Source organism: Lepidochelys olivacea (genome assembly GCF_965140295.1).
Source record: "Lepidochelys olivacea isolate rLepOli2 genome assembly, chromosome: 20".
Classification (NCBI taxonomy): Eukaryota; Metazoa; Chordata; order Testudines; family Cheloniidae; genus Lepidochelys; species Lepidochelys olivacea.
The window spans coordinates 4,548,057-4,575,040 of record NC_140430.1 but is presented as its reverse complement, the minus strand read 5'-3'; the positions used below and the strand labels follow the sequence as shown (position 1 = coordinate 4,575,040).

General features: G+C 46.0%; 1 protein-coding gene across 1 annotated transcript; it reads left to right on the top strand.

Moving 5' to 3' along the window:
* Positions 1-26,678, top strand: BIN2 (bridging integrator 2). Its single transcript, XM_084610461.1, has 13 exons — positions 1-104; positions 4,867-4,947; positions 6,457-6,511; positions 7,950-8,044; positions 10,883-10,978; positions 11,354-11,461; positions 11,776-11,861; positions 15,716-15,791; positions 17,857-17,939; positions 19,258-20,398; positions 22,353-22,427; positions 24,222-24,317; positions 26,443-26,678. The coding sequence occupies exons 1-13, from the start codon at positions 27-29 to the stop codon at positions 26,551-26,553; spliced, it is 2,181 nt and encodes a 726-aa protein (XP_084466587.1). The 5' UTR covers positions 1-26; the 3' UTR covers positions 26,554-26,678.
* Positions 26,679-26,984: the final 306 nt, after the last annotated feature.

The window sequence follows — 26,984 nt, the reverse complement described above, 5'->3', positions numbered from 1 at the left end:
CAGAAATTGCACCGTGAGCTGCAGCCATGGCAGATGGCAAGACAGGAGGAGCCGGGCAGTTTGCAAAGCAGGTCCAAAAGCGATTTAGCCGAGCCCAAGAGAAGGTACGCTTCACTCATTTGTTACTGCTTTGTGCCTTTGCAAGGAAAGCTCAGAACGTAGCATCCCCTTTCAGTTGTCCAGCTGCTTCGGGAGCTGAGAAATCATGCTATGAAACAAAGTGAGTGAGTGGGAGGTGTGTTCTGAGCACTAGCCTGTGTGTGTGTGTGTCTAATTCCCAGTGCTTTTGCAATCGTTGTGGAATTTGTAATTCAACGGTAGTATGAAAAAATGATGCGCAGAGACAGCTGCTTTGATGATAGCAAGGGTGATGTCCTGCTCCCAGTGAGCTTAACTCTATGTTGACTGGAGCTCTTTGTAACAAAAATAATGAGAGAGAGAGAGAGAGAGAGAGAATTAACTCCGTATCTGTGTACCTGGCTTAACTTCCATGGAGTGCTACCTAACGTTACTAGAGGGGGGCTTCATTCAACCTATCTCCAAAGGTCTCTGAGGAGGTGAGTTGCATTGTTTTCCTCCAAACCTTCCCCCAAACCATCACCTTGTCACCCAAAGTGTGTCTGCCACGGACGATGATGCCGAGTGGCAGTTACCCACAAGTACTGCGTGGCTGAGGGCAGTTCCTTTGGAAGGAGAGCAAGCCCAGAACAAGGCAGAGGGAGGGCTGGCAAGTGGAGTGAACTCCAGAAATGCTAGCTAGCCTAAACTCTCTTTTTATGAACTGTATCAGGAAGAGATGGGGGCTGGGCTCAGGAAGTGGGTAGAAACAGAGCTGGCCTCTGCTAGTTCCTCTAGTCTTGGTATTTCTCCCTTTTTAAGTGCAGCATCTCTGAAAGCAGAGGATTTTTGCCTGTTTTCTCTGGCATAGGATTAACCAAGCTGTCCTCGTCAGGACAGACCAACACCATATCTCTCTTTGACCAAAGCACAGAAATCCTTAGCGGAATCTTTCACCTCCGTGTCACTGATGTTGAATCTCCCCCTTAGGTTGAGTGACATTTGATGGCTGGTGGTGGCCTGGGTGGAAATCAGTTGGGGTGATCTCCAGCTGGTTTCCAGTGGACAACTGTCTTAGAAGAAGTTTCTACGGTGCTCAGCGTTCTGGGGCTCTGACCTGTTAAAGGCTGCTCTAGGTACTACAGCAGTAGAAATTATGGCTTAGCTCTGATTAGCTACCTTGAGCCTCATCCTATCAATCCTCTCATGTGAGCAGCCCTAACTGGCCTCCATCTTTCTATAGTATCTGAGTCTCATTGAATGCGGCCTACTGGTCACAACAGTTTTTCCCAGCTGGTAGTCTCAGTAGGGAGCATGGACCTTAGATGAATTATCCTTCCATTCCAGTGGTCTGTCTACACTGCAATCGGAGGTGTTAAGAGGCAGCAGGTTTCAAACAAACAAAAGGAATATTTCTTCACACAACACACAGTCAACCTGTGGAACTCCTTGCCAGAGGATGTTGTGAAGGCCAAGACTATAACAGGGTTCAAAAAAGAACTAGCTGAGTTCATGGAGGCTAGGTCCATCAATAGCTATTAGCCAGGATGAGCAAGGATGGTGTCCCTAGCCTCTGTTTGCCAGAAGCTGGGAATGGGCGCCGGGGGTGATGATTCCCTGTTCTGTTCATTCCCTCTGGGGCACCTGGCATTGGCCACTGTTGGAAGACAGGATACTGGGCAAGATGGACCTTTGGTCTGACCCAGTCTGGCCGTTCTTACGTTCACTGCAGCACACGTAGACATACCCGAGCTAGCTTGGCTCTAGCTAACTCAGGTACCAATAGCAAGGAAGCCACGGCAGCATGAGCTGTACAAGCCCATCCAGGATCCTGGGTACATAACTTGGGTGACTAGCCCTAACGCATGCTATTATGGCTTCACTGCTATTTGTACCCAAGTTAGCTAGATCAAAGTTAGCTTGAGTATATTGACATGTGCTGCAGTGATATCTCTGATTGCAGTGTCGATCTACCCAAGGTAAGAATAGAGGCAGGGTGGGGAAGGTTGTCCATGCTGTACTTGTTCTCTGAGATAACCAGAAGGCTCCGGTCTCCAGGGCTGTCAATCTGACGCTAAACTGCAACCAGTTTCTAGTGCTAAATTTGCATGCATGCACACATAGGCATCTGGAGCACCGTCTGCAAAGTTATTCTGGGGAAGCGCAGTTTCAGATTTTACCATCCTGTAAATCGCCTTGCCAGCTGGAATGATCTTCATGGCCGTTTGCAACTTTGGGTAGTTGTCGGCCTTAGCTGCTGTTCGTCAGCTACACCCACGTAGCGTTGGCTCTGCGCCTCCAGAATTCAGATGTGTGAACATGCAGAAAGGCGTTTGCCCTTGTCTGACCACAAACGCAGGCAAGAAACTTTTGAGCGCGCCAGAAAGTGGTGGTGTGCTTAACTATGAGAACATGGATTTTCATTTGGTATCTAAGAGAAGAGAGAGGAAGTGGTTTGGAAAAGCCTTTGGAGACTAAATTATTGTGTATTGTCCCTTCTTAGCTTCCCTTGAAGTAGATTCCCTGCTCTTCCACAGAAGTCCTGGGTGACTTTTGGCAAGCCCCTTAGTCTCTCTGTGGCTTTAATTCCCCATCAGCAAAACGGGGATGCTAGCACTACTCCTAGGGGTGCTGAGGATAAATACATTAAAAATTGAGGCACTCAGATCATGGAGGCCACATAGGCATCGCAGACGTTTGAATTCTTTCTGTGCTCATTGGCTGGAGCCCTCTTCTCTTGTAGATATTTCATGTAGTTCAATAACCTGGATAGAATTTCTACACATTGCCCAAAACATCCGGGGCCAGCTACCCTCTGAATAATAGGTGCAGATCCTGCTGAAAGGGACTGTCTAGATGTGGTCCCTTCACAGGCTTTCCTGGGGAACCCTCTCTTCCTGATGAGACGCTAGGCACCTACCTGGGGAGCAAATATTTGATAATGGGCCCTTCAGTCTGGCAGAGAAAGGTACAACACAATCCAATGGGTGATGGTGAAGCTAAACAAAGTCAGGCCAGAAATAAGGCATACATTTTTAACAGTGAAGATAATTAACCATTAGAAAGATTGACCAAGGGTCGTGGTGGATTATCCATCACTGGCAATTTCTCAATCAAGACTGGAAGTTTTTTGTAAAAGAGATGCTCTACTTCCAAAGGAATTATTTTGGGGCCGTTCTAGCATAAGTTGTACTTTATCCAGGAGGTCAGACTAGATTATCACAATGGTCCCTTCTGGCCTTGCAATCTACGAAACACACACATCTCTGATGCTTAAAGAAACCAATTTCTGCAGACCAGCCTCCTCCTGTGTTCTGTATTTCAAGCTCCTCACCATTTGGGTTTAATCTCCCAGATCTTCGCTCTTCGTCCAATTGAAGCTATTTGATTTTGGGGCGGGGGGGGGGAGGATTCTTTTCAGGAGGAGGATGATTTTGTGAGTGATGATGGGAAACTCCAGAGGAGAGAAGCTCTGAGGTGCAGATGTTCTCTCAGAGGTTGGGCATGTCACTGACTGGCACATGTTGGCGTGAGGAGAAGTTAGCTGACCTGGACTCCAGATGGGCTGCTTCCCCTTTAGCAAGTACAGAGTGACTAGTTATATCAATTCTTCATGATGTTACCAACCATATTGTCTTCTGAACCATCAGACAACACCGGGCTCAAAATGATTTAAAGAGAAAACTGAGTTACAGAAATGGCAGCCGGTGCTGGATATTTTGCTCTGGCTTGGCCTCAAGTCACGAAAACATCTCTGTTTACCTAAGCACTTACGCACGTGCTTAAGTTCCTATTTCTGAATGTGAAGGCTTAGCCAAGTGCAGTACACGTTCGGCTGAACCCCTGAATTGATTGTCACTGGGCGCAGTGTGCCACGCTGGAATGGACACGTGTTACACACTTCTTTTGGCTGAGGAAGTCCCTTCTGAGCCCCAAGCCAGCTCAAATCTCCCTACAGGCCCCCACTACATCATGCACCTGGGTGGGTTGTCAGTAGCAGGGATCAGACTTGGAACCTCCGGCTCTAAGAGTATGAGTTTCTACTCCCTGAGCTAGCCAAGGCTGCAGCAAACCTCGTCAGTCTCTATGAGTGGCCCGGGGGCGCACAGCACCGCACTGGGCACGGGTTCCATTTGTTTTGGCGTGTCGTCGATGCAAACGGAGGAAAGGGGATTTTGAAATTCCACGGCATGTTGTCTTCCCTGAGTGGCTCAGACCTCAGCGAGTTTAAGCTTTTGCCAAACAGAAGCCTGTTTTTCTTCAAAGATGAACTAATGTTGACCTTTTAAATCTGCATCCTCGGTGAAATTCATTTGGAAAATAATTACACAAGATGAAGATTCAAAATAGGTAGCAGGATCTATTCAGGAAATGCTGGGTAAAATTCTCTGCCTTGTGTTGTACAAAAGATAAGACTAGATCATCCCAATGGTCCTTTCTGGCCTTAATCTATAAACCTACTTGCAGAATTGAAAATTACTAATAGTCGCGTGTTCCAGTTGAAAGGGGACTAATTTTTAAATTATGAACATTCATACACTTAATAGCACTTAGATGCCTCAGCTGAGATCAGGGCCCCTTTGTGCTAGGTGCTGTACATAGAATGAGAGATTACAAGGAAATAGCTTTCAAATGATCAGTAATTGTTGTTAATTACAGTAGTGGCTAGATTCTCCATCCCCCGTTGTACAAGGTGCTGCACATCGCGAGAGATTAAAATGGGAACTTCACAGCACCCCTCGTAGTTTATTAAGAGTTTTTCTCAAGGAGATTTTTTTTTTAAACTTGGTGTCTTTTTCTACCCCCCAGGTGTTGCAGAAACTGGGCAAGACGGTAGAAACCAAAGATGAGCAATTCGAGCAAAGCGCTTACGATTTCCAGCAGCAACAGGTTGGGTCTGACTGAAGGGGGCAGAGGGGAGAGAAGACAAGATCCCGAAAGACATAGGGGCAGAGGGTGGGGGAAGGGTCTTCTAAAATATGGGAGGGGCAGGGACATGGGAAGGTCATCTGAAAAGTGTGGGGGAGGGTCACTGAACATCTGGAGGAGGGGGATTCTCCTGAAATGTGGAGCAAGGAGCGGTGGTGGGGGATCTCCCATATAGCGGAAGGGAAGTAGATCAGGAACTAGCGGGAGAGGGTGTCTGATGAGATATTGGAGAGTGGAAATGGGGCGAGAGAGAGGCTGGTTTTCTTTCAAAGTCACTCTCTGGTGTAACCAGCCACTGCTTGAACTCCAGCAGGGCAGACGCAGCCAGCCCAGGAACTGGAGCATGAAGGTCAAATGGGTAGAAAGGCTCCAACAAAAAGAAATGCAGGTTTCTGATTAGCTAGAAACCTGCTCCATTGTCATGAAAGGTTAGGAACAGGAAATATGCCCCATGAACCCACACCTTCTTTGGAGCCGCTCATGCTTGTACACATACCTGTCTGGATACAATATGCCCTGCCCTGCCCTGTCCAGCTCTAACTCATCTGCAAGGTTTACCTTATCCCATCTTCTTGGTTTCTCCCACCACCACCATCCGATGCCCCTTGATTACAAGGAGGAGGGAGAGAAATCGTTCTCCTTAACGTCTGAGGATAGGACAAGAAGCAATGGGCTTAAATTACAGCAAGGGCAGTTTAGGTTGGACTTTAGGAAAAACTTCCTGTCAGGGTGGTTAAGCACTGGAATAATTGTCTAGTGTGGAATCTCCATCATTGAAGATTTTTAAGAGCAGGTTGGACGAACACCTGTCAGGGATGGTCTAGATAATACTTAGTCCTGCCATGAGTGCAGGGGACTGAACTAGACGACCTCTCAAGGTCCCTTCCAGGACAATTCCATGATTAGAACTGGCTGGAAACTGGATTTTCCGTTTTGTGGGAAATCCCGCCATTTTGAATTTTTTCCTGTTCTGAAGTGGAATGAAAACCCAAAAAAATTTCAAAATTTCCTCATGAAACAAAATTTCAAATAAAACCAAATAAAATCATGTCAGGTGCATCAAAAGGGTTTGCGTTGCCGATATTGAAACATTTCATTCCGGTTGCCACCTTTTAAAACCTTTTCATTGGAAATGTTGGAACAGGACAAAGCCGCATGTGACGACAGCATCCAAACGCTTTGTTTTGGGGGTTTTCTTCAATGAAATTTGGTTGAAATTGACATGTTCTGATCTCTACGATAATGGCATATTTTTTGTCTGAGGAAACCGTTTTGACAAATGTCCAGCCGTCTCTACCCTTGATTCTTCGCTGGATTTCTTTGAGCCTACTCGCACCCTTTGCTCCATTCACCTTCCCCACTGTGGCTGATGTGGCGCATTTCTGCCTCTGGCTGTTTTGTAATAGAAGTGCAGAGTAGAACGCCAGCTGCTGACGCAAACCCTGGCTGTTGCTCTTCTTTGCTTTACAGATTGAAGGCCAGAAACTCTACAAGGACCTTAAGGCTTTCCTCAGCGCTGTGAAAGGTATGAGACCCCAGTTCCTTCTTCAAACTTACCTTTTGCTGCTTGGTTCCCTGCCACATCGCGACTGACGCGCTATGTGGCCAACCTCGAGCCTTGAAAAATCATCAGACTGGCCGAAAAATCGTGAGAATTAAAAAAAAAAAAAAATTGAGGTTTTATTTAGCTTCTGAATCTCTAGAGCCATGCTTGGATCACATTGTCAAGCCTTTCTCTGCAACCATGAGGTCTCAGAACATGCTTATTTTATTTTATTTTTGAGATTTACACCTAACCACATGACTCCAGGAGCTGGGGCTTTAGGGAAAATATCAAATAACTCAGGACCTGAGATAAAATTGCAAGAGTTGGCAACACTTCGGTGCCTCATTTGTGTTAGTCAGATAACTGTGACAGTTTTTTTTAAGCTCTCCAAACCAGGTCTGGGAGCCAGGCCACCACCCTGTTCTAATCCAACCTTTTATACTAGCTCCCTCTGTGGCTTTGGACAGTTGTTTCTCTTCACTGACCCTCTCTGTAAAATGGGTATCTATCTAAGTTTTTATATGGCCCCCATCAATGTAGTTTCTGAGTGTTTCACTGCCCTTAATAGGCTTTATCTTCCGAGTTCCCCTATGAGGTAGAGCAGTGCTATCCTCTGCATTTTACAAATGGGAAACTGAGGCACAGAGAGACTAAGTGTCTTGCCTGAGCTGGGTGTACCTAAGTCTCCTGAGTCCCAATTCCACTACCAGACCACCCTTCCTACCTGTATTTGCCAGACCTCCCAGTGTTGGAAGGCTACGGTCTTGGGGCTAAAAGAAAAGGAGTACTTGTGGCACCTTAGAGACGAACCAATTTATTTTAGCACTAATGAGCTGTAGCTCACGAAAGCTGATGCTCAAATAAATTGGTTCGTCTCTAAGGTGCCACAAGTCCTCTTTTTCTTTTTGCGAATACAGACTAACACGGCTGTTACTCTGAAACCGGTCTTGGAGCTGAAATTTTCAAAGCCTCCCTAGGGGATTTAGCCACACATCCCATTCATTTCAGTGTGGAACTGTGCATCTCAGTTCCCTGGGAGGCTTAGAAAAGCTCAGCGTTTAGAAGAAGAATTTTAAACCATTGGCATTGATTCTTGAAGCTCCCTGCTATCCAGTGGCCTCCCACCATCCAGTGTCTCTGTCCGAGACTGGAGAAGTCACTCCTGGATCCAGTCAGACAGCTTTCCCCTTATCCCAGACTTGCTGGCTCACCACGTTCACCTTGGGTTTTATTCTCTTGGGTGCCTGACTTCTGTTAATGTCCTGGTCTTTTATGCCTACGGGATGTGTGTAGGTTTCACAGGGAGACTCCAATGGTAGCTCTAAACCTTAATGATGCAGCCGGGAAGTTGGCTTAAGGGGTGCTAATGACTCTGAGGTGGTAGCAGGTTTGCCACATGTTGGGTTGTCTCTTCCAGTGATGCACGAAAGTTCCAGGAAAGTGGCGGAAACCCTGCACGAAATTTACCATGTGGAATGGGATGGACACGGGGACTTGAAAGCCATTGCAGAGGTAAGAGATGGGATGAAATCTCCCTTGGGCAAGAAACACTAACTAGAAAATCTTCATTCAGCTGAAGGGTGGAGTAAGAAGACAGCTCGTCCAGTTAGGGCACTAGCCTGTATTTTGGGAGAACCAGGTTCAAGTCCTTGCTCTGCCACAGACTTCCTGGGTGACCTTGAGCAAGTCACTTAACCTCTTCTGTGTCTGTTACCTGTCTATCCCCATCTTTGCTGTTGAGAGGAGCTGGCTTTCCAGAATGATACAGTTCCTGTTGTTCCTTTATTCTCTTCAGTTGATGCTTAAGTCTGTCCACTTTTGCCTTAGCTTCCACTTCCTGAAATCAAATATATGTCATTCTTTGTTCATGTTCAAAACACTGGTGTTCTCTTTCAGCAGGTTCTCCTTCCATATAAGCAATTTTTTCCTCATTTCTGGTTTCTCACTGCAAGCATTTTTGCTGGGTCTGCTTCCTTATCACTGGCAATTAACAGATTTCTCAGTTCCTGCTCTGGGATCTTTTTCTTAAGACAACCCCCTCTGTGAGTACAATTCTTCCAGGCTTTTTCTGTCAGGATCTTGATCTTGGGTCACTCACTGTAACTGATTTTTTTAAACTCTCCAATATCAAAATAAAATTTTGCCAAGTGTGTGGTTCTGATCCAAAAAACCCTTAACCTGTGGTAATGTGTATCCAAGCACGACTATGCCACTGTGACCGGGGTCCTAGTGGGGAGCCAACTGTCCTCACTCAATCAGGGTGAACTGCAAAGAATGGGGAAGCCAAACCTTAAAAAGCTGGTGGATATTCCAATACTTGATTTACCAAGCCAGCATAAAACAGCTTCTTTATTACCTTACTTTCTTACCTTACCTTACTACCTTTATTACCATACAGGCCTCCATCCAGGTACCCACGTCAAATATGATGAAAATTTCTGTAAATCTTATTTCATCATATAAAAGAAAAGACTCTACCAATCCCAAAGGATCGGACACATTACCTCCCAGGTTAACGAATGTTTCAGATCTTACCCAAATACATGCTACAGCTAATTCTTATTAACTAAACTAAAATGTATTACAAAAACAAGAGAGAGAGAGGATGGTTAAAAGATCAATATACATATAGAGTTCAATTCATTGAGGTGCAGATTCATAGCAGAGATGGTGCGCTTTGTGGTTGCAAAGAGTTCTTTCAGAAATAGTTCATAGTTTATAGTCCAATGTCCAAATTTCATTTTCAGGGCGCACCAGCATAACTGGGACCTCAGTCTTGGGACTCAAACTTCCCCTGACTACACCTAAGCAGATCAGAGATGACAGAATCAGGGCCCAAGGCTCTTTTATACAATGTCCTGTCTTTTGACGAGTTGGAATTCCTCAGGGAACAAAAGGTCATTAGGATGACTTTGAAGGAGATCCATCACTGGTACTTAACTTTACAAATTAACATAAGGCCATTTGATTGTTCCTCCACCATTCACAGTATGTTTCAAAGAGAGATGAATACTGAGATATCCCATATTACATGAAAGGATGTTCTTTTGACCTCTGAATTATCAGAATACAGCACAGACAGGGACTGTTGATTACATTGTCCACTCTATGCAGACATATGTAAATACACAACAATTATCTCCCCACATGTCTTCTGTGGGTTACTTATTTTGCAGGATGTTTAACCCTTTGAAGCCATGCATCACAAGGGATAATAGCTCTGCTCTGCCTCCCAGGTGGGTTGTGAGGGGAAAAAGTACATCAAAGAGCTTGAGATGCTCAACTGATAATGGGGGGGGGGGGATATAAGTACCTAAGATTTATAGAAAAGGAATAATAGGCAACTTTCACTTTGTTCTGGACTTTCCCTAAGGTAGCTGCATGTGGATGGAGGCATGGGTGGTGATGGCTTATGCAGTGACGTAAATTATTATATTTATATTGCAATAGCCTATCAAAGCCACACTCAGAGTGAGTCTTGTTGTGGTAGGAGCTGACTAGACAGGCGGTGGATGTTACAGATAAGTGATTAGAGAGACAAAGTGGGTGAGGGGGATCTCTTTTATTGGGCCCTCTTCTGTTGGTGAGAGAGGGGAGCTTCTGGGCTGACACAGGGCTGAAGGGGGAAAAAGCCTCTTTTTCTTCAGCTCTGTGTCAGCTCGGAAGCTCCCCTCTCTCACCAACAGAAGCGGGTCCAATAAAAGAGATCCCCTCGCACATCGTGTGTGTGTGTGTCATATCCTGGGAGCAACATGGCTGCCCCAACGCTGCGTGAGACCAGGGGCTGTCCTTTTCAAAGCCAACTCCGAGGCTTAACATGAATAGAAGCTCTGTGGCTGGAGCCTCCAAATCCGCCTGGAACATCTCGCCAAGTTTCTGTGCTCTAACGGGTTTACTGACAAATTGAAAACACAAATGGGCACACAGACCAAACACCTGCGCATCATTTGGAAGGATAATAGTTTGTTTTATAATGAAGCCTTCAGTGATCCACTGACTCGAAAGAAGAGCCTGAGGCATTAATTGTATCTAGTCGTACTTACGATCACTCGTCACTCCAGTACCCGAGCCATCTTTAAGGTATTTATCCTCACAACGCCTCTGGGAGGTAGGCAACCGCCACTCAGCTCACGTGTAAAACTGAAGCACAGAGATGCTAAGTGACTTGCTCAAGGTCACACAGCCTGTGGCAAACAAGGGGACTGAACCTGGGTCTCACAAATCCCAGCCTAGCGCCCCTCCCCAACTGCTGAACCATCCTGACCCGGACCAGTCTAGGGAATGAAGCGTGGAGGCATGAGTCTAGGGACACAGCAGCCCTTCAAATGTCCCCCATGTGTGTGTTTCCAGAGCAATGACCTCCTGTGGGAAGACTACGAGGAAAAACTAGCTGACCAGGCGGTGAGAACCATGGAGAACTACATGGCTCAGTTTGGTGAAATCAAGGTACCGGCAAGTGGAAACATAGGCTGTATTTTCAGAAAGCCGCACCCCAACCCCACTACAAAATAAAGTAGGGGGCTTTGCGTTTATGGTAAGCGGCACGGGATAGGCCCTGGGCAGCGATGCAAACAGATACCGCTCAGATTACTGAGTACACAACACTCTGGTAAGGGCAATGCACCGTGTGCTAGACACAAGCTACATTGCACATGGGGTGTCCCAGGGGTTCAAGGTACAGTATGACTGGGTGACGTGTGCAGCTATAGGATACAACACCCTTGAGCAGGGCTGTGGGTTGATTCGAAGGTACAGAACACCCTGCTAAGGGCCCTCTCCTCCTGAACTAACTCACCTTCCATGCGTTTGGTTTCTGACCAGGAGCGAATTGCTAAGCGGGGGCGGAAGGTGGTGGATTATGACAGCGCCAGGCATCACCTGGAGGCGCTGCAGAATGCCAAGAAGAAAGATGAAGCTAAGATTGCAAAGGTAAAGGCTAACTGTGCCGAACAGAACCTAGGAGGGCCCATGGTTTTTGCGCCTTCAATGCCGAATACTGGGTTAAGTCCCCGATAAGCACCTCACGGGGCCTTAAAGCGGGGCTGTTGCCAGTCTCTGAGACTGGGGATTGGCTCTAGCTGTCCAAGTGACTTCCAATTACCTAGCATATCTGGAGCGCCTGTGTGCAAAGATTCTTGCAGCTCCGAGTTCGGATCTCACCTCAACAGCTCAGCTCGTCTGTTTTGTTAATGCCTCCTTCACATTGCTGTGTCTGAAGACAGCTGTCCCCTTCCGTCACGCAGGCTGAAGAGGAATTCTACAAAGCGCAGGCTGTGTTTGAGGATCTTAACAAAGAACTTCGAGAGGAGCTCCCGGTTCTTTATAACAGGTAACGTCACATCCCCACCGGCTAAACCAGCCGGAAAATCACTCCGTTTTAAAAAGCAGCATAAAAAGGGCAAGTTAAATCTAGGAGAACTTGCATGTAGTCAGGAGGACTCTGGGGAGCCAAAATGTTCATTTCCATGGCACAACAGAGCATCTTATTCTTAATTCACAAGCAAAATGCAGCCTGCCACTGCCCTGTGCTATGGCAGAGACAGGTCATAGCAAGGGTGCAGAATGGCAGAGAAACCTAACTGGGGAATGAGCTCCTTTATGCCACTGGTATATTTGCCTGATAGGCAATAGGGTTTAGTGTTAATATCTAGATTGGAGGAAAGTATGAGTAAATCTTTGACCTATACGCTAAACTCCTTCAATTCCGAGGTTCTTGCTGGGAATTAAGAAAGGCAGAGTAACTTGTCTACAAAAAAAAAAAAAATTAATCTGATGTGAGTTAAAAACCTGGAGTTCTAATCAGTATGGGTCCTTGTTATCCTCCTAGCTTCTAACCCTCAGCTTCTCAAATCTTCCCTGTTAAAACCACATCCTCTCTTTCCACCCCACAGATAGCTGAACTGGGTGGAGGGTGTTAATCACAGTTCTGGCTGCTGCCTGTTTTGGGGTCAGGGTGGATGGGGGAGACTAGATGAAGCAATTCCACAGCCAACGCTAGTTAACGTCTTGTCAAGCCATGGAACAGTGTGATATACAATCCAATTCAACAAAGTTGTACACACAAGCAAATATCTCCTCTTGCTTTAACAAATAATTGTGTCCGAAGGAAAGATACTGGCCAAAATGTTGCACTCTGAGGCTAGACACTGAACTCTGCATTAAGACTCTTAAAATTAAGTGTTCCAAAACAGAAAACCAAAATTCACGGCCAAATTTGGAAAATGTTCCCTTAACCTCACCTTCCTTTATCCCACTGTAGTGGGAATAATAAGACACAGAGCGCCCTCCCATGACAGTGCTTTGAGAGCTGGGCCTGAAAAATTCCGATGATTAATGACCAAAAGATGGCAGTAGAGGTTCACAAACAAGAATAAGAGGAGGAGGACTTGTGGCACCTTAGAGACTAACCAATTTATTTGAGCATAAGCTTTCGTGAGCTACAGCTCACTTCATCGGATGCATACTGTGGAAACTGCAGAAGACATTATATACACTGAGACCATGAAACAATACCTCCTCCCACCCCACTCTCCTGCTGGTAATAGTTTATCTAAAGTGATCACTCTCCTTACAATGTGTATGATAATCAAGTTGGGCCATTTCCAGCACAAATCCAGGTTTTCTCACCCTCCGCCCCCCCCAACACAAACTCACTCTCCTGCTGGTAATAGCCCATCCAAAGTGATCACTCTCTTTACAAGGTGTGCTGGAAATGGCCCAACTTGATTATCATACAAATCCAGGTTTTCTCACCCCCCCTCCAAAAAAAAACACACACACACACAAACTCACTCTCCTGCTGGTAATAGCTTATCCAAAGGAGAGTGAGTGTGTGTGTGTGTGTGTGGTTTTTTTTTGGGGGGGGGCGGAGGGAGAAAACCTGGATTTGTGCTGGAAATGGCCCAACTTGATTATCATACACGTTGTAAGGAGAGTGATCACTTTAGATAAGCTATTACCAGCAGGAGAGTGGGGTGGGGGGAGGTATTTTTTCATGCTTTGTGTGTATAAAAAGATCTTCTACACTTTCCACAGTATGCATCCGATGAAGTGAGCTGTAGCTCACGAAAGCTTATGCTCAAATAAATTGGTTAGTCTCTAAGGTGCCACAAGTACTCCTTTTCTTTTTGCAAATACAGACTAACACGGCTGTTACTCTGAAACAAACAAGAATGTGGCCGATGTACTGTGTAATAATACTATGAATTACATTTGTATGTTTCAGAGTAACAGCCGTGTTAGTCTGTATTCGCAAAAAGAAAAGGAGTACTTGTGGCACCTTAGAGACTAACCAATTTATTTGAGCATGAGCTTTTGCGAGCTATAGCTCACTTCATCGGATGCATACCGTGGAAAATACAGATCTTCTGTATTTTCAAATAAATTGGTTAGTCTCTAAGGTGCCACAAGTATTCCTTTTCTATTTGTATGTTTCTTTGTTTGAAAGGGGGACAATAAAAGGTTACGCAAACTGGAGCGAAACCATATGATCTATCAGTTAGCAAGAGCTCTTGTGCGAGCCCCCTGTCATCCTGCAGTGCCTTTTTGATACCCAACTCCCTGCCATAACAATGACTTTTAGAAATTATATTAATTTACCGACATGTTTTACTCATTTTAATTTGCAAGCAGTTTGTATTGGAATAGAACCAGGGCAAGAGCAGTTGTTAATGCTAGTTTCTATCATGGTCTTATAGTTAAGACACTGCACTACGTCTCAGACACTCTATTCCGTATAAGTTCTTATATTGTGCTCAGATGTTACAATGATGAGCACTGTATCAGAACCTATATAGAATAGAAATCCCAGTATTCTGGAGAATGACCATTCCATTTCATAACAACTTTCAAGGTTCCGAAATTTTGGGTTTTGCCCCACAGTGGAACAAAAAGAAAACCTTTCAAACATGTTTGTGACAACGGAATTGGGTTGAAATGTCCATTTGGGATCCAAAAAAAGTAAGGTTCTGTCTCTCTTCTCCCCTGCGTCAGAAAGTCCACTCTGAACCTGAGCAGCCATTCCGTCGAAGGCCAGTCGAAATCATGGTGTTTTCACAAAAATGTTTTGGCTGCAACAAAATTTCATTTTTTTGACCAAATTTTTTTTTTTTAATTGACAAAATTTTCCAGCCAGGTTCTATTCCTGGCTCTGCTATAGACTTCCTGTATGCCCTTGGGCAAATCACTTAACTGCTCTGTGCCTCGGTTTCCCTACCAGCAAAAGGGGAAGGATGATATCTGTGATCTATATTCTTAGATTGGGGGCCATCCCCATACTATGTGAGTACTTCAATAACATATCCGCACACCATCCCTGTCAGGGAAATATGGTAATTCCCATTTTACAGATGGGGAACTGAGCACTGTTACATGCAGTGTTGGTGAAGCCGTGCCAGTCGCAGCACATTCAAGAGACAAGGTGGAGCAGATAAAAGATATTACCCAGATATTACCTCACCCAGCTTCTCTCTCACAGTGGACCAGTCAGATGTGCCATTTTACTTCTGCCTACCAACCAGTTCCACTGTAGCTTTTGCAACAGTGCTCTGCTCAGACAATCTGCCAGTTCTCCAGCTCAATTCATTAAGTCACATGGAGGACATACCCAGCTCATGTAGAACCAAGTCAGCTGGGAAAGCCGGTATACTCGAGGGGTTAATTTAATGGACAGGGAATCAGGATTCCTGTTCTCTATTCTTAGCTCTGCCATACACCCACAAGACATGTCATCTCTCTGTACCCCAATCTATAAAATGGCTACAGTAAAGCTGAAGCTTCATAGTGCTCTGGATGTAAAGTGATGTGAAATCTCGCACAAAAAGGATCGACAGCTGTGCAGAGTGATTAGCATTCCTAGCCATAGATTTAAAAGCCAGAAGGGATCATTCTGACATCAGGTCTGACCTCCTGCATACCCCAGGCCAAGGAACCTCACCCAGTAACTTCTGCATTCACTCAAACAGAAGTTAGGGTCTTAAAGCATCTCTTTTTAAAAAGAGACCGTCTTGATCTCTAGACTTCAGGTTATGGAGACTCCATCACAGCCTAAGGTAAGTTGTTCCGATCCTCGATTACCCAATCGTTATTCCAGCCTATTCTCTTCATTTCTTCACCTTCTGTTCCTTTCATTGCATGGCATGATTCAATTTGCTATTTATTTATTTTTGGTTTATTTCTGAACAGCCGCATTGCTTGCTACGTGACCATCTTCCAGAATATTTCCAATTTAAGAGACATCTTCTACAAGGAGATGAGTAAGGTGAGAGACTGGCCCTTAAAATATAAGCCTGTTAAATGACGCACAGAAGATGTGTTTTCCTAGTAATGGGGTCTCAATTGCTTTAAAAACTGTTCCTTTGAGCATTAGCAATAATTGCCCACTGCTGCCACCTAGAGGACAGTTAGGAAGGTTAAAAAAAATAATCCACCCACCACCGGTCCTTTGTTTCCCCTCCTCCCGCCATGACTGGAAAGGTCTTAACAGACCACTTCAACTTGCATGGTTATTTGAAATATGAAATATTCTACCTTGTATTTAGCTGCGACACTCTGAGTACCTTTCCCAGACCTGAAGAAGAGCTCTGTGTAAGCTCAAAAGCCTGTCTCTCTCACAAACAGAGGTCGGTCCAATACAAGAGATTCCCTCACCCGCCTTGTCAGATTATCCAAGGAATTTGTGTTCCCTTGAAATGTAATTTTAAGGGAATCCATCTAATGTTGCTCTCTTGTTGGTCGGACGACCTGTGTTAACCAGACTAGTCCCTAGCATATCCCAGTGCTGCCAGAAGAGCCTTGTGAGCTGGGTTTTTATAGATAAAGTCATAGATTTTTAAAGGGACTCTTAGATCGTCAGTGTTTCCAACCTTTCCAGACTCCTGTCCCCCTTTCAGGAGTCTTATTTGTCTTGCTTACCCCCAAGTTTCACCTCACTTAAAAACTACTTCTTACAAAGTCGGACATAAAAATACAGAAGTGTCACAGAGCGCTCGTACTGGAAAACGGCTGATGTTCTCATTTTCACCATATAATGATCAAACAAATTGACTGGGATATAAATAGTGTACGTACATTTCAGCGTGGTACTTGAACCTGTTTTTCACTTGTGAGCCTTGTCTGAAGCCCAAGCCCACCACCCGAGGCTGAAACATGTAACTTAGTTTCGTATGGCTCCCTCTGCCCTGGGGACCAGGAGCAACTGCCTTGCTTGCCAACCCTTAACACCAGACCAGTACTTGTAACGCGCTCCCCACCCCCACCCCCCAAACCTGTCCCATGACCCCATCCGAGATGCAACCCCCAGGGTGAGAAACACCAATCTAGATCAGTTGAGTATCCCCTGGAAGACCGCTGCATCTCCCCAGGGGTACACGTACCCCTGGCTGAGAACCACAGGCCTGACTCCTGCATTGCACAAGCCAGAGAGTTTCACCCAGTTACCCCTGTACTGAGCCCAATAACTTGTTTGACTAAAGCATCTCAGAAAGACATCCAGTCTTGATCTGAAGACCTTGAGATACCACTTCCTTGAGTAGTTTCTTCCAATGGTACGATCACCCTCACCGTTAAAAATTTCTGCCTGATTTCCAATTTTAAATTGTCTGGCTTTAACGTCCAATCATTGGTTCTTGTTATGACCTGGTTAAAGGGAAGATTTGGAGAATGTGGGGGGCAGGAAATGCAGCCCCAAATGAAGGGAAGGGAGAAACACAGAGGGCTTCTCATGGGCGGCGAGTGAACCCTGGGCTTGGGGAGGCTAGCCCCCAGCCCGCCCTGCCCCTCCTGCCTGAGGTCACGCCCCTCCCGCCCCAGCCCAGAGAGCCCCCAAGCACCCCCAGGCCTGGAGCGCCGAGTGTGGTGGTGGGCAGATGACACAGCCCCCCCCACCTAGGAGTGCAGTACTGGGAAGGAGGGGGTCTGGGGGCAGATCATGGACAGGGCCATGCAGGGATGTTTGGGGAGGCTCAGCCTCCCCCAGCCTTTGATACCCACCCATGGGGCTCCTCCAGAAGCGACTTCCTGTCTTGAGTCATGTAGATCAGTGTTTCTCAACTACCGGTCAGCGGCAGTCTCCTTGCCAGTCTTTGAGATTTCCCTGAGACAGTTTAGGAAGGCAGTAAGCCAGTCCCTGGTATCAAAAAGTTGAGAAACGCTGGTCTAGATAGTCCATGTTACAGTGGTTCAGACAGTGGGTGAGCAGAAGTCCATGCTCACAGGGCTGTGAAGAGAAACCATGTGAACTAATTCTCCCTGATAAAAGAAGAGAAAGCTGTGAAGTATCATCTCATTGTAGGTTCTGATGTTTGCTTCTCTCCCATTGTTTTCAGCTGAACCACGACTTGTATGAGGTGATGAGCAAACTGGAAAAGCAGCACTCCAGCAAAGTCTTTATCATTAAAGGGGTGCCGAGGTAAATGGCTTTCCAGTTCTCATGGTAGATAAGCTCTAGAGGGATGCTAAATCTCAAACAGGGGGAGCGCTGGGTGCCATGTTAGATCACGGAACATTTCAAAAGTACCTCAGTGAGTCAAGTCCCTATTTCCCATTGACTTTTTCGATGGACCTTAAGCTTCTAAGTCTCTAATGCATCTACGCTGCCTCTCTGCTGACCCATCAACGTCAAATTAAATGCTATGCCTCTTGCAGAGGTGGAGTAATTAAGGCGACATTACAGGAGTGTTAGGTTGGCAGAAGGCAGCTGGTAGCGTAGAGACATGTTATTAGTTCAACTTAAGGTGGCTTCCGTCGGCCTAAATTTGTAGCGTAGACCAGGCCTTAGGAGCTATGGAGAATGTTCTCCTATGCCTTCAAGCCCTGATTCTCTGAGGTTTCCTGTTTCTTTAAATGAATGTAAATAAAATGCAGTGAATCAGAAAATAATGACGTGAACGTAAAGTTGACTCTGACCAAGATTTTCAAATCTGACTATGGATTGTGGGAGGTGCCTCAACCCTCAGAAGTCTGGGCTGAGGTTCCTCAATGGGGCCCGATTTTCAAACTGTGCTGAGTGCCTCGTCTCTGAAAATCAGAGCCCATAAATGTGTCTCAAATGTTGGCACCTTGGAATCATTAGTTTACTTTTTTTTTTACTCACCTCCTCTGTCTCTGGAGCAGCCTCCTCAGAACCCCTGGCTAAGATACCCTTGGGTGGAACTCCTGGCCGGTTGTACTTTGGTCAACGTGTGGGTTTTTGATACTGGTTTTTTATTCCTTTATCGCTGGGAGTGAAGAGAAATCTAACTGGGTATAGTCATTGCCTCAGTGAGTCTTGGAGTATTTAAAATCCAGCCTCCCCAGGAGGGCAATCTCACAAATTTCAGCCAATATAACCCACTGGTTAATGTGTGATTTAGACCTCACACCCCTACCCTGGGCCTGACCCAGAGAGAATGAGTCTGCTGCAGTTCAAAACTAGGGAAGTTCGTCCTTTAGCTCAGGCTATAGAGGCTCATGCTTTAGCTGTGGAGATCCCTGGTTCAATCCCTGGTGAAGGCCAAACTGACCGTCACTACACTGGGATTAGTTAAAGACGTCTGGTATCTAGGAAACACGCATTTGGTTGTTGCAGTCTGTCTGTCTGGAGCCTATGGCCAGTCGTACTCTTGCTGGGATTGTATGTATTGGGGGGATTAACGTTGGGTGGAGTAGGTGCAAAGTACTTAGATAGGTGACGTGTGTCACAGAGAGAACACCCTATGCAAGTAAAAGCACTGTCTTCTTTAATGCAGTAACAGGCGCTCACTGGTCATCTCCTCCCCGGTGAGTAGTCCTCCTGTCGTTTTCACATCACTGGGAAATTCTGCAGATGGGACCTCTGAGCTGCCTCCTAACAATTCAACGTGTCATGCGAGAGAATCTGTTTCTTCAGCAGCAGAGGGGGAGGCCGCATCCTCCGGTGGCAGCGAAATCCAGGATGAGCGGCCGGCATCTCCTGCTGCTGTTTTGACCCCCGACAAGAGAGAGTCCATGTCAGCAGCAGAGGTGCAGTCCGGGTCCTCTGGTGCCAGTGAAATCCAGGATGAGACACCCACCTCTCCTGCTGTTCTGATGCATGACAAGAGAGAGTCCATGTCAGCAGCAGAGGTGCAGTCCGGGTCCTCTGGTGCCAGTGAAATCCAGGATGAGACACCCACCTCTCCTGCTGTTCCGATGCATGACAAGAGAGAGTCCCTGTCAGCAGCAGAGGTGGAGTCTGTGTCCTCTGGTGCCAGTGAAATCCAGAATGAGAATCAGACTGGGACTCTGGAGGAACCCAGCCGAGTGACAGAGAGGTCATACCGGGGAGTTGAAGATATTGCAGCAGCTACGGCTGCAGAGATTCTATCTGCCGCTATAGCTGAGGCTGTGAGCAAAGCCAAAACGTCTCTGCCGCCCTCTGATGGTGCATCAGCCCAAACCCAGACTCCAGGAAGCCTGGAGGCCGATGCTAGAGACCTGCAGGGGGGAAATGAATGCTCTGTACTCCATGCGAGCAATGAAATCCCATCTCTGCAAGCACCCCCTTCACCTGACTTGAGAGAGGAGACCAACCCATCAGGAGATACCCAACCCACAGCTTCCCAGCAAGAATCAAGTCAGCCAGGAAACGGGATGCCCCTCGGTGAGGTTTTAGATTGCCCTGAAAATGCCACGTACCCTCCTGATGAAGACACTTCCCCTCCCACCCCAGTCCATGAAGTCCATCAAGACCCAGCCAGCACCCGTGGCTCCAGTCCACCCAAAGCAGAGGAATGGGCCAATGGCCAGAAGCAGCCACAGACAGAGACTGAGCGGACCATTTGCCAGCCAAGCCGGGAGGCCGAAGAGGACCGGGGCAGCGAGGGGAGCATGGAAGAACTAAACATTTCCCCAACGGTGACTGAAACGCAGGTAAGAGACAACAGAATGAATGTGGGACAAGGGTTTGGCTGCTGACCAGTGGCCTGAAGCAAAGTCATTGCAGGTATCTGCTGTAACATGGGAATAACAAGCAAGCGGGTGCATTGAGGAGATGAAAGGGGGGCTACTGGAGAAGCGGGGCGGCAGGTGCTAGGACCCAGAGAAGAGACCTGCTTGAATTGTACTTGTCCTTGCCAGAAATGTTACTGACAACCAGGGCCTTTACCTGGGTCTGTTGCCTACACGAACCTTTGCAGCTGAAAAGCAATTTGCTCGTGGCAAAATATATTGCAAGTTTTCCAACTTCCAATGAACTTGCAGGGCAGTGGGGGGGAGGAGAGCAGTTCCCAGCAGCGAGGAATTGGTCACTCCATGGAGAATGCTCTCCATGATGTGGTTTGCTTTTTCACTGGGGATGAATAGGAAACTATTTGCTGAATAAGACTCGTTTCCTCCTCCTTTTGTTCCAAACCCAGTTGTGTTTGGATAGTCATTAAGGTGTGTCTGAAAAACCCAACTTCAACCAAGAAACTGCAGGGACAGCAGTTAGTGTTCATCATTATTTCGACTGCCGCAGGAGGGTGCATCGCATTTTCCGAATAGTTGCTCTTCTGCACGCCCAGCTTTTGCCACTCTAACGCTGGGACTTGTTTCTCACACACCGATACGTTCTCTGTGGCTCCCTTATATGCCTCCAGCCCTCCCAAATGGGAGGTTTTTCCCACATCCAGAAGTGCTCACAAGTGCCCTGAAGATCAATGTGTATTTTTAGCCTCTCCCTCACCCATCCATTTCCCAGGCTCATAGAATATCAGGGTTGGAAGAGACCTCAGGAGGTCATCTAGTCCAACCCCCTGCTCAAAGCAGAACCAACCCCAACTAAATCATCCCAGCCAGGGCTTTGTCAAGCCGGGCCTTAAAAACCTCTAAGGAAAGAGATTCCACCACCTCCCTAGGGAACCCATTCCAGTGCTTCACCACCCTCCTAGTGTTTCCTAATATCCAACCTAGACCTCCCGCACTGCAACTTGAGACCATTGCTGCTTGTTCTGTCATCTGCCACCACTGAGCTCCATCCTCTTTGGAAACCCCCTTCAGGTAGTCGAAGGTTGCTATCAAATTTTGTTGCATGGTAAGGCTGGGATTTTCACAGGAGCCTAAGGGATTTAGGCACCCAACTGCTGCTGGGTTTGTGCACCTCTTGTCCCAAAACCACAGCAAAAGGCGTTTCCAGTCAGCACGCGTTTAGAAACAAGCATGCTTGTTTGGCATGGTCGTGCTCCTTGTCATCAGCCATGAAAAGGGGAGAGCCTATCTGGGAGGAAACAAACTGCATCCAGTCGCTGTCATTGTACAGCACCTTGCGCAGTGGAGTTCTGGCCCATGACTGGGGCTCCTAGGCACTATTTCAGTACGAGTGATATGATGATGATAAAGCAAAGTTTAACCAAAGTTTGTGGCTTTCCCCATGAGGGGCAAGTGAGTCGTGCTGTGTGCAAAGCTCCTCCTATGGACATGAAGCTGCTTAGCGTTCTCTATTAGTGATCTGCACCTGTGAATCTCTTCCTTGATAGGAGGTGACTGAGTTAATAGAGTGGAAATGTTGAAGGGTCAGCTTGTCCTATCCTGACACGCAATTGTTAGTGCTTCACTCTGGGTGTAGTCCAGGAGGGCTGCTGGCCGTGTCAGAGTAGCAGCATCTGGATCTAAATCAGAAGATCTGGGAATCCACTGAAGGAAGCAGGGACTCTGGGCTGAAAGGCCGGATTAGTTCCGGTTCCCAACTATAGTCCTACATTGTATTTTCTAAAAACTATTTTGCAACGTTGCTTTCTGTGTAGTCTGTGATGCCACCAGCAGCCCGAGGGCCAGCCAAAGGGATAGTTCTGTGCATGGGCAAAGAAGCTAGAGTAACCGGACCCATCAAATGTCCTTCTGATTTCAGATGATGATTGGCTTCACTCCAAATGGTGAAACAGGCAGCAGCAGCCATGAGCTGCCTGTGGGCTTCCTCTTCAAGGTAAGAAGACAACTAAGGGGGGATATGATTGAGGTCTATAAAATCATGACTGGTGTGAAGATCATAAATAAGGAGGTGTCATTTACTCCTTCTCGTAACACGAGAACCAGGGGTCACCAAATGAAATTAATAGGCAGCAGGTTTAAAACAAACAAAAGGAAGTATTTCTTCACACAACAGTCAACCTGTGAAACTCCTTGCCAGAGGATGTTGTGAAGGTCAAGACTCTAAAAGGGTTCAAAAAAGAACTAGGTAAGTTCATGGAGGATCGGTCCATCAATGGCTATTAGCCAGGATGGCCGGGGATGGTGTCCCTAGCCTGTTTGCCAGAAGCTAGGAATGAGCGACAGGCGATGGATCACTTGAGGATTACTTGTTCTGTTCATTCCCTCTGGGACACCTGGCACTGGCCACTGTCAGAAGACAGGATACTGGGCTAGATGGACCTTTAGTCTGACCCTGTATGGCCGTTCTTATATTCTAAGAAACGCCAACTACCTGCTGTACCATAAGGCTGAGCAGAGGTGGCCTAGTGGCTAGGACACTGGCTGGGGAGTTGGGAGACCAGGAATTCTGTTCATTGACCTGATGTGTGACCTTGGGCAAGTTGCTTCTTGTCTCTGTTTCCCCTCCCATCCTTTGTCTTATTTATTTACACCGTATATTCTTCATGGACCATTTCTTCCTATGGGTGTGAACAGCAGCTTGCACAGCGGGGTCCTAATCCCAGTTGGTCCTAAGTGCTCCTCTAATACGAATTCCCAATAATGACACAGCTGGGGTTGATTCAAAGGCCGACCTTGAGCAAAAGAATTTTGCGTTTCGCTGGTACCAGAGGGCTTGTTGACACTACACAGGCTATACCAGCAGTGCCTCCTAGTGGAGACACTGCTTATACCAGCAAGAGGAGTTAGTATAGTTAAACTGCAACAACAGAAGCCATACCAGCAAAAGGACCCTCTTTCTGGTACTGTATAGCTGCATGTAGATGGGAGGTTTTGCCGGCATAACTGTGTCAGTCAAGGGTGTGGTTTTTTCACACCTCTGAATGACAGAACCATGCTGACAAAACTCTGTAGTGTAGTCCTGGCCTCTGTCAATATTAATACTTACTATGATTAATCATGCATGAATAAGTGCCTAGGGATCCAGCCGAGACTGGGGCCCCATTGTGGGAGGTGCTGTACAAACACAAAATAGTGTCTGCCAGGAAGAGCTGATAATTCTAGACAATGCAGATGACAGATAGGGGAAAGCGACACCACACACAAGCAGAGTGAACAATGTGATAGCAATCAGCTGTTTGATACAATCAGCAATTGCTGGAGGGGAGGTGGTTGTCCTCCTGAGATGTCACCAGTAGCAGCCCTTTGCGTTCACATTTTAGGGACACACAAACTTTGGATTTGCAGGCAGGATAATCCCAGGGGATCCACGTTCTTTTCTTGCCTGCCTATTCCATCGCTACTTTAAAAAAATAGGTCCCAAGGGCCAAATTCTGCCTTCAGATGCATACTTCTTTGGCTTCAGTGCCCTAAATAATGTAAAGCAGCAGTTCCGAGCAGTATTCCCAGTCTGGGTCTATGAGCTGCTCCCTGGGGTGTCATCTGAAAGGGACCTGCTAATTAAGCAATGACACATGGTATGGAATGTGGCTATCAAGAGACAATTGCACCATTCTGACAGAACCTGTGTATCCGAATTCCACCATGTACCATCCCATCCTGCTGGTGGGGAAAGAGTCAGTGATTCCAAGGAAAGTAACTTCTCACTAATCCCATCTTCACATTCCAGGCTCAAGCAATCCAGACTCACATATCAGACGATGAAAATCATCTGCAGTTCAGGGAAGGGGAGATAATTCTGGTGGTAACCAACTCTCAGGCCCAGGTAACAGCGAGCCACCATCTCTCATTCCCGAGCGGGGAGGTGGTTTGTGGGATTTCTGACGCTTCCAAAATTTGGGTGAAAAATTGGTAAAAAAAAAAAAAAAAAAAAATACGAATAATTGCTTTTGTAAAACCCGGGAAAGTTTCAGTAAAAGTCGATAAAAACTGAAAACAAAGAGCCTGACTATTTGGTAATGGGGGATGGGATGTCTTGGCAATTTCCTGTTGCTGCATACTATGTAGGTAGGACCTGATATGATCCTGTTGCAGTCTCTTCTCTCAGTATGTAAGGGCTTGTCTACGTGGGAAAGCTTCACACAGTCTAACTTTAAATTGTATCCGGTTTTTAAAAAAAAGACAATTTAACTGGTACAAAAGGTGGTGTACAGATGCTTTTATTTTGGTTTAATTAAACCTGTTTCTAATTGATGAAAGCCAGATCTACACTGAAAACTTTTGCTGGCATAGCAATGTCAGTCGGAGATGTGGTTTGTGACCAATACAGCCAGCAAAAGCCCCTAGTGTAGCTACAGTAATACCAGCCAAACTGCCCTTTTCTCTCACTGGGGTGGAGCGGGGAGGGGGCACTGGAATAAGTTACACTGGTGAAACCAAAGTTTTGTTGCATCCACTCTAGGAGCACTTTGCCCGTCTAGTATATTGGTACAGCTAGAGCAGCAAAGCCTTCAAGTGTAGAGCTAGCATGGAGCTAAACAGAAGTAAACCACTCTTAAACTGGATTAAGGGTTTATCTACACACAGACAAGATGTACTGCTTTAACTATACTGGTATAATTAAAGGAATACGACTCCCGTTAGGGTGAGTGCAGGTATACTGTACAGGAAGAGGAATAAACCATATTGATAGAACTGTAAGTCCACACTAGGGGTCGTACTGGTAGAACTTTGGGTAAAAAACAAAAAAAATCCTCCACACCTCTAAGAGACGTCATTTTCCTAGTAAAAGAACTGTGTAGACCAAGTCTAAAAGTGTCTGTACAGTGTTTGCGCCGATTTAAATTCACACCTTCAGTTATACAAGTGCAACTTTCCCATGAGCACAAGGCCTAATAAAATGCAGGCATAGTGCCTGCAATACACATGTGTCTGTTTATCATTTCTCTTTCACCTTAAGTAGACCTTCAGTCAATCATTAACTGATCTCCCAGCTCCTTTCTCCTCTTGCTAAACTATTTCCTTGGTGCTGACAAGTCACTTCCTGTTGCTGAAGAGATTTAGAGGCAAATTGGTAGAGCAAGCTGGGAATTGTCTGATGAAATGTTTTTTCCATCAGAAAATGCTGGTTCACAGAAACAAATTTTTCATGGGAAAAGGTTGGTTTTGACAAATCTAATTAGAAAATTTTGTGGGGGAAACTTTAAAATTGTTAAAATGACCTGTTTCAGTGTTTTCTAAATTAAGTGTTTTGTTTTCTGGTTCAAAATAACTTTTCGTTTTGAAATTTTCGTTAGCTTTTACTAAAAGCTTTTTTATTTTTAAAGTCGAAATCTAAATTAAACATTTTAATGGACTTGATGGAAAAAAATTTTTGGACTATCAGGTTGCAAAAATTTGAGCTTTTGACTTTTCAGCCTGATTTGAGGCAGGAAAAAATATCAAAACCTCAAACTCACAAGATAGGAAAACCATTTCCCACCCAGCTCGTCAGTTGGTTCCTTCATCTGCACACTTGAATCTGTGTACTGTCTCTGTGATGAAGATGCTGTCACAAGAGGGTAAACCTAAGGAGAGGTGCAATATTAAAGCTGAGATTTTTTCAGAGCTGTCTAATAGACGCAGATACCCCAGTTAGAATTAGCGGGAACTGGGTTTCCACACCTGCTAGGTGACTTTAAAGCAAAGAACTCCTCTTTGAATCATGAAATGGAAAAGACTGGATAGGTTCCACCCAGTCCATCTCTCTGGACCCAATGCAGGATTGTTCTGTACTGCTGCATCTAATCTAGTTTTAAATGTCCCAAGCCATGTCTCCACCCTGCAACCTTTGGGAAACTTTCACAGTCCAACAGCTCTCACTGTCAGGAACATTTTCCTGCTACTCAGCCTTAGAAATCCCTTTCCACTCTTCCTACTGGTCCTGACCCAGGTTTGTTTTTTCTCCCCAGGAAGAAGGATTTCTGACCGGCTTCAAAGAGAGTGATTGGAAGGTGAACCGGGATCTCCTACAGAAGAGAGCTTTCCCCCAAGATCTCATCAGACCCATCTCCTCCAAATGAGTCTAGCGCATCAAAGCGGCTGGAATGGAGTGGGAGGGAAACAGGATCTATTTATGACAGGTTTCAGAGTAGCAGCCGTGTTAGTCTGTATTCGCAAAAAGAAAAGGAGTACTTGTGGCACCTTAGAGACGAACAAATTTATTTGAGCATAAGCTTTCGTGAGCTACAGCTAACTTAATCCGAAAGCAGTAACATTGCCGTTGTAACCAAAGAGTGCTTTGCCACATCCATCCGATTCAGAATGTCAAACTGCAACGGGACATGTGGGGACAGGAGACAAAACCTGTCACGTTCATTTTGTTTTGAGAAAGTGGGAATTAATGGAGCTGCACCTTACTGGCTGGTATATGAACAAGCTTCAGTTTGATTCCACAGTGCCTGCTGCATGCCCCTTAGAAAAAGCACAGAAATCTGGTTTCAGAGTAACAGCC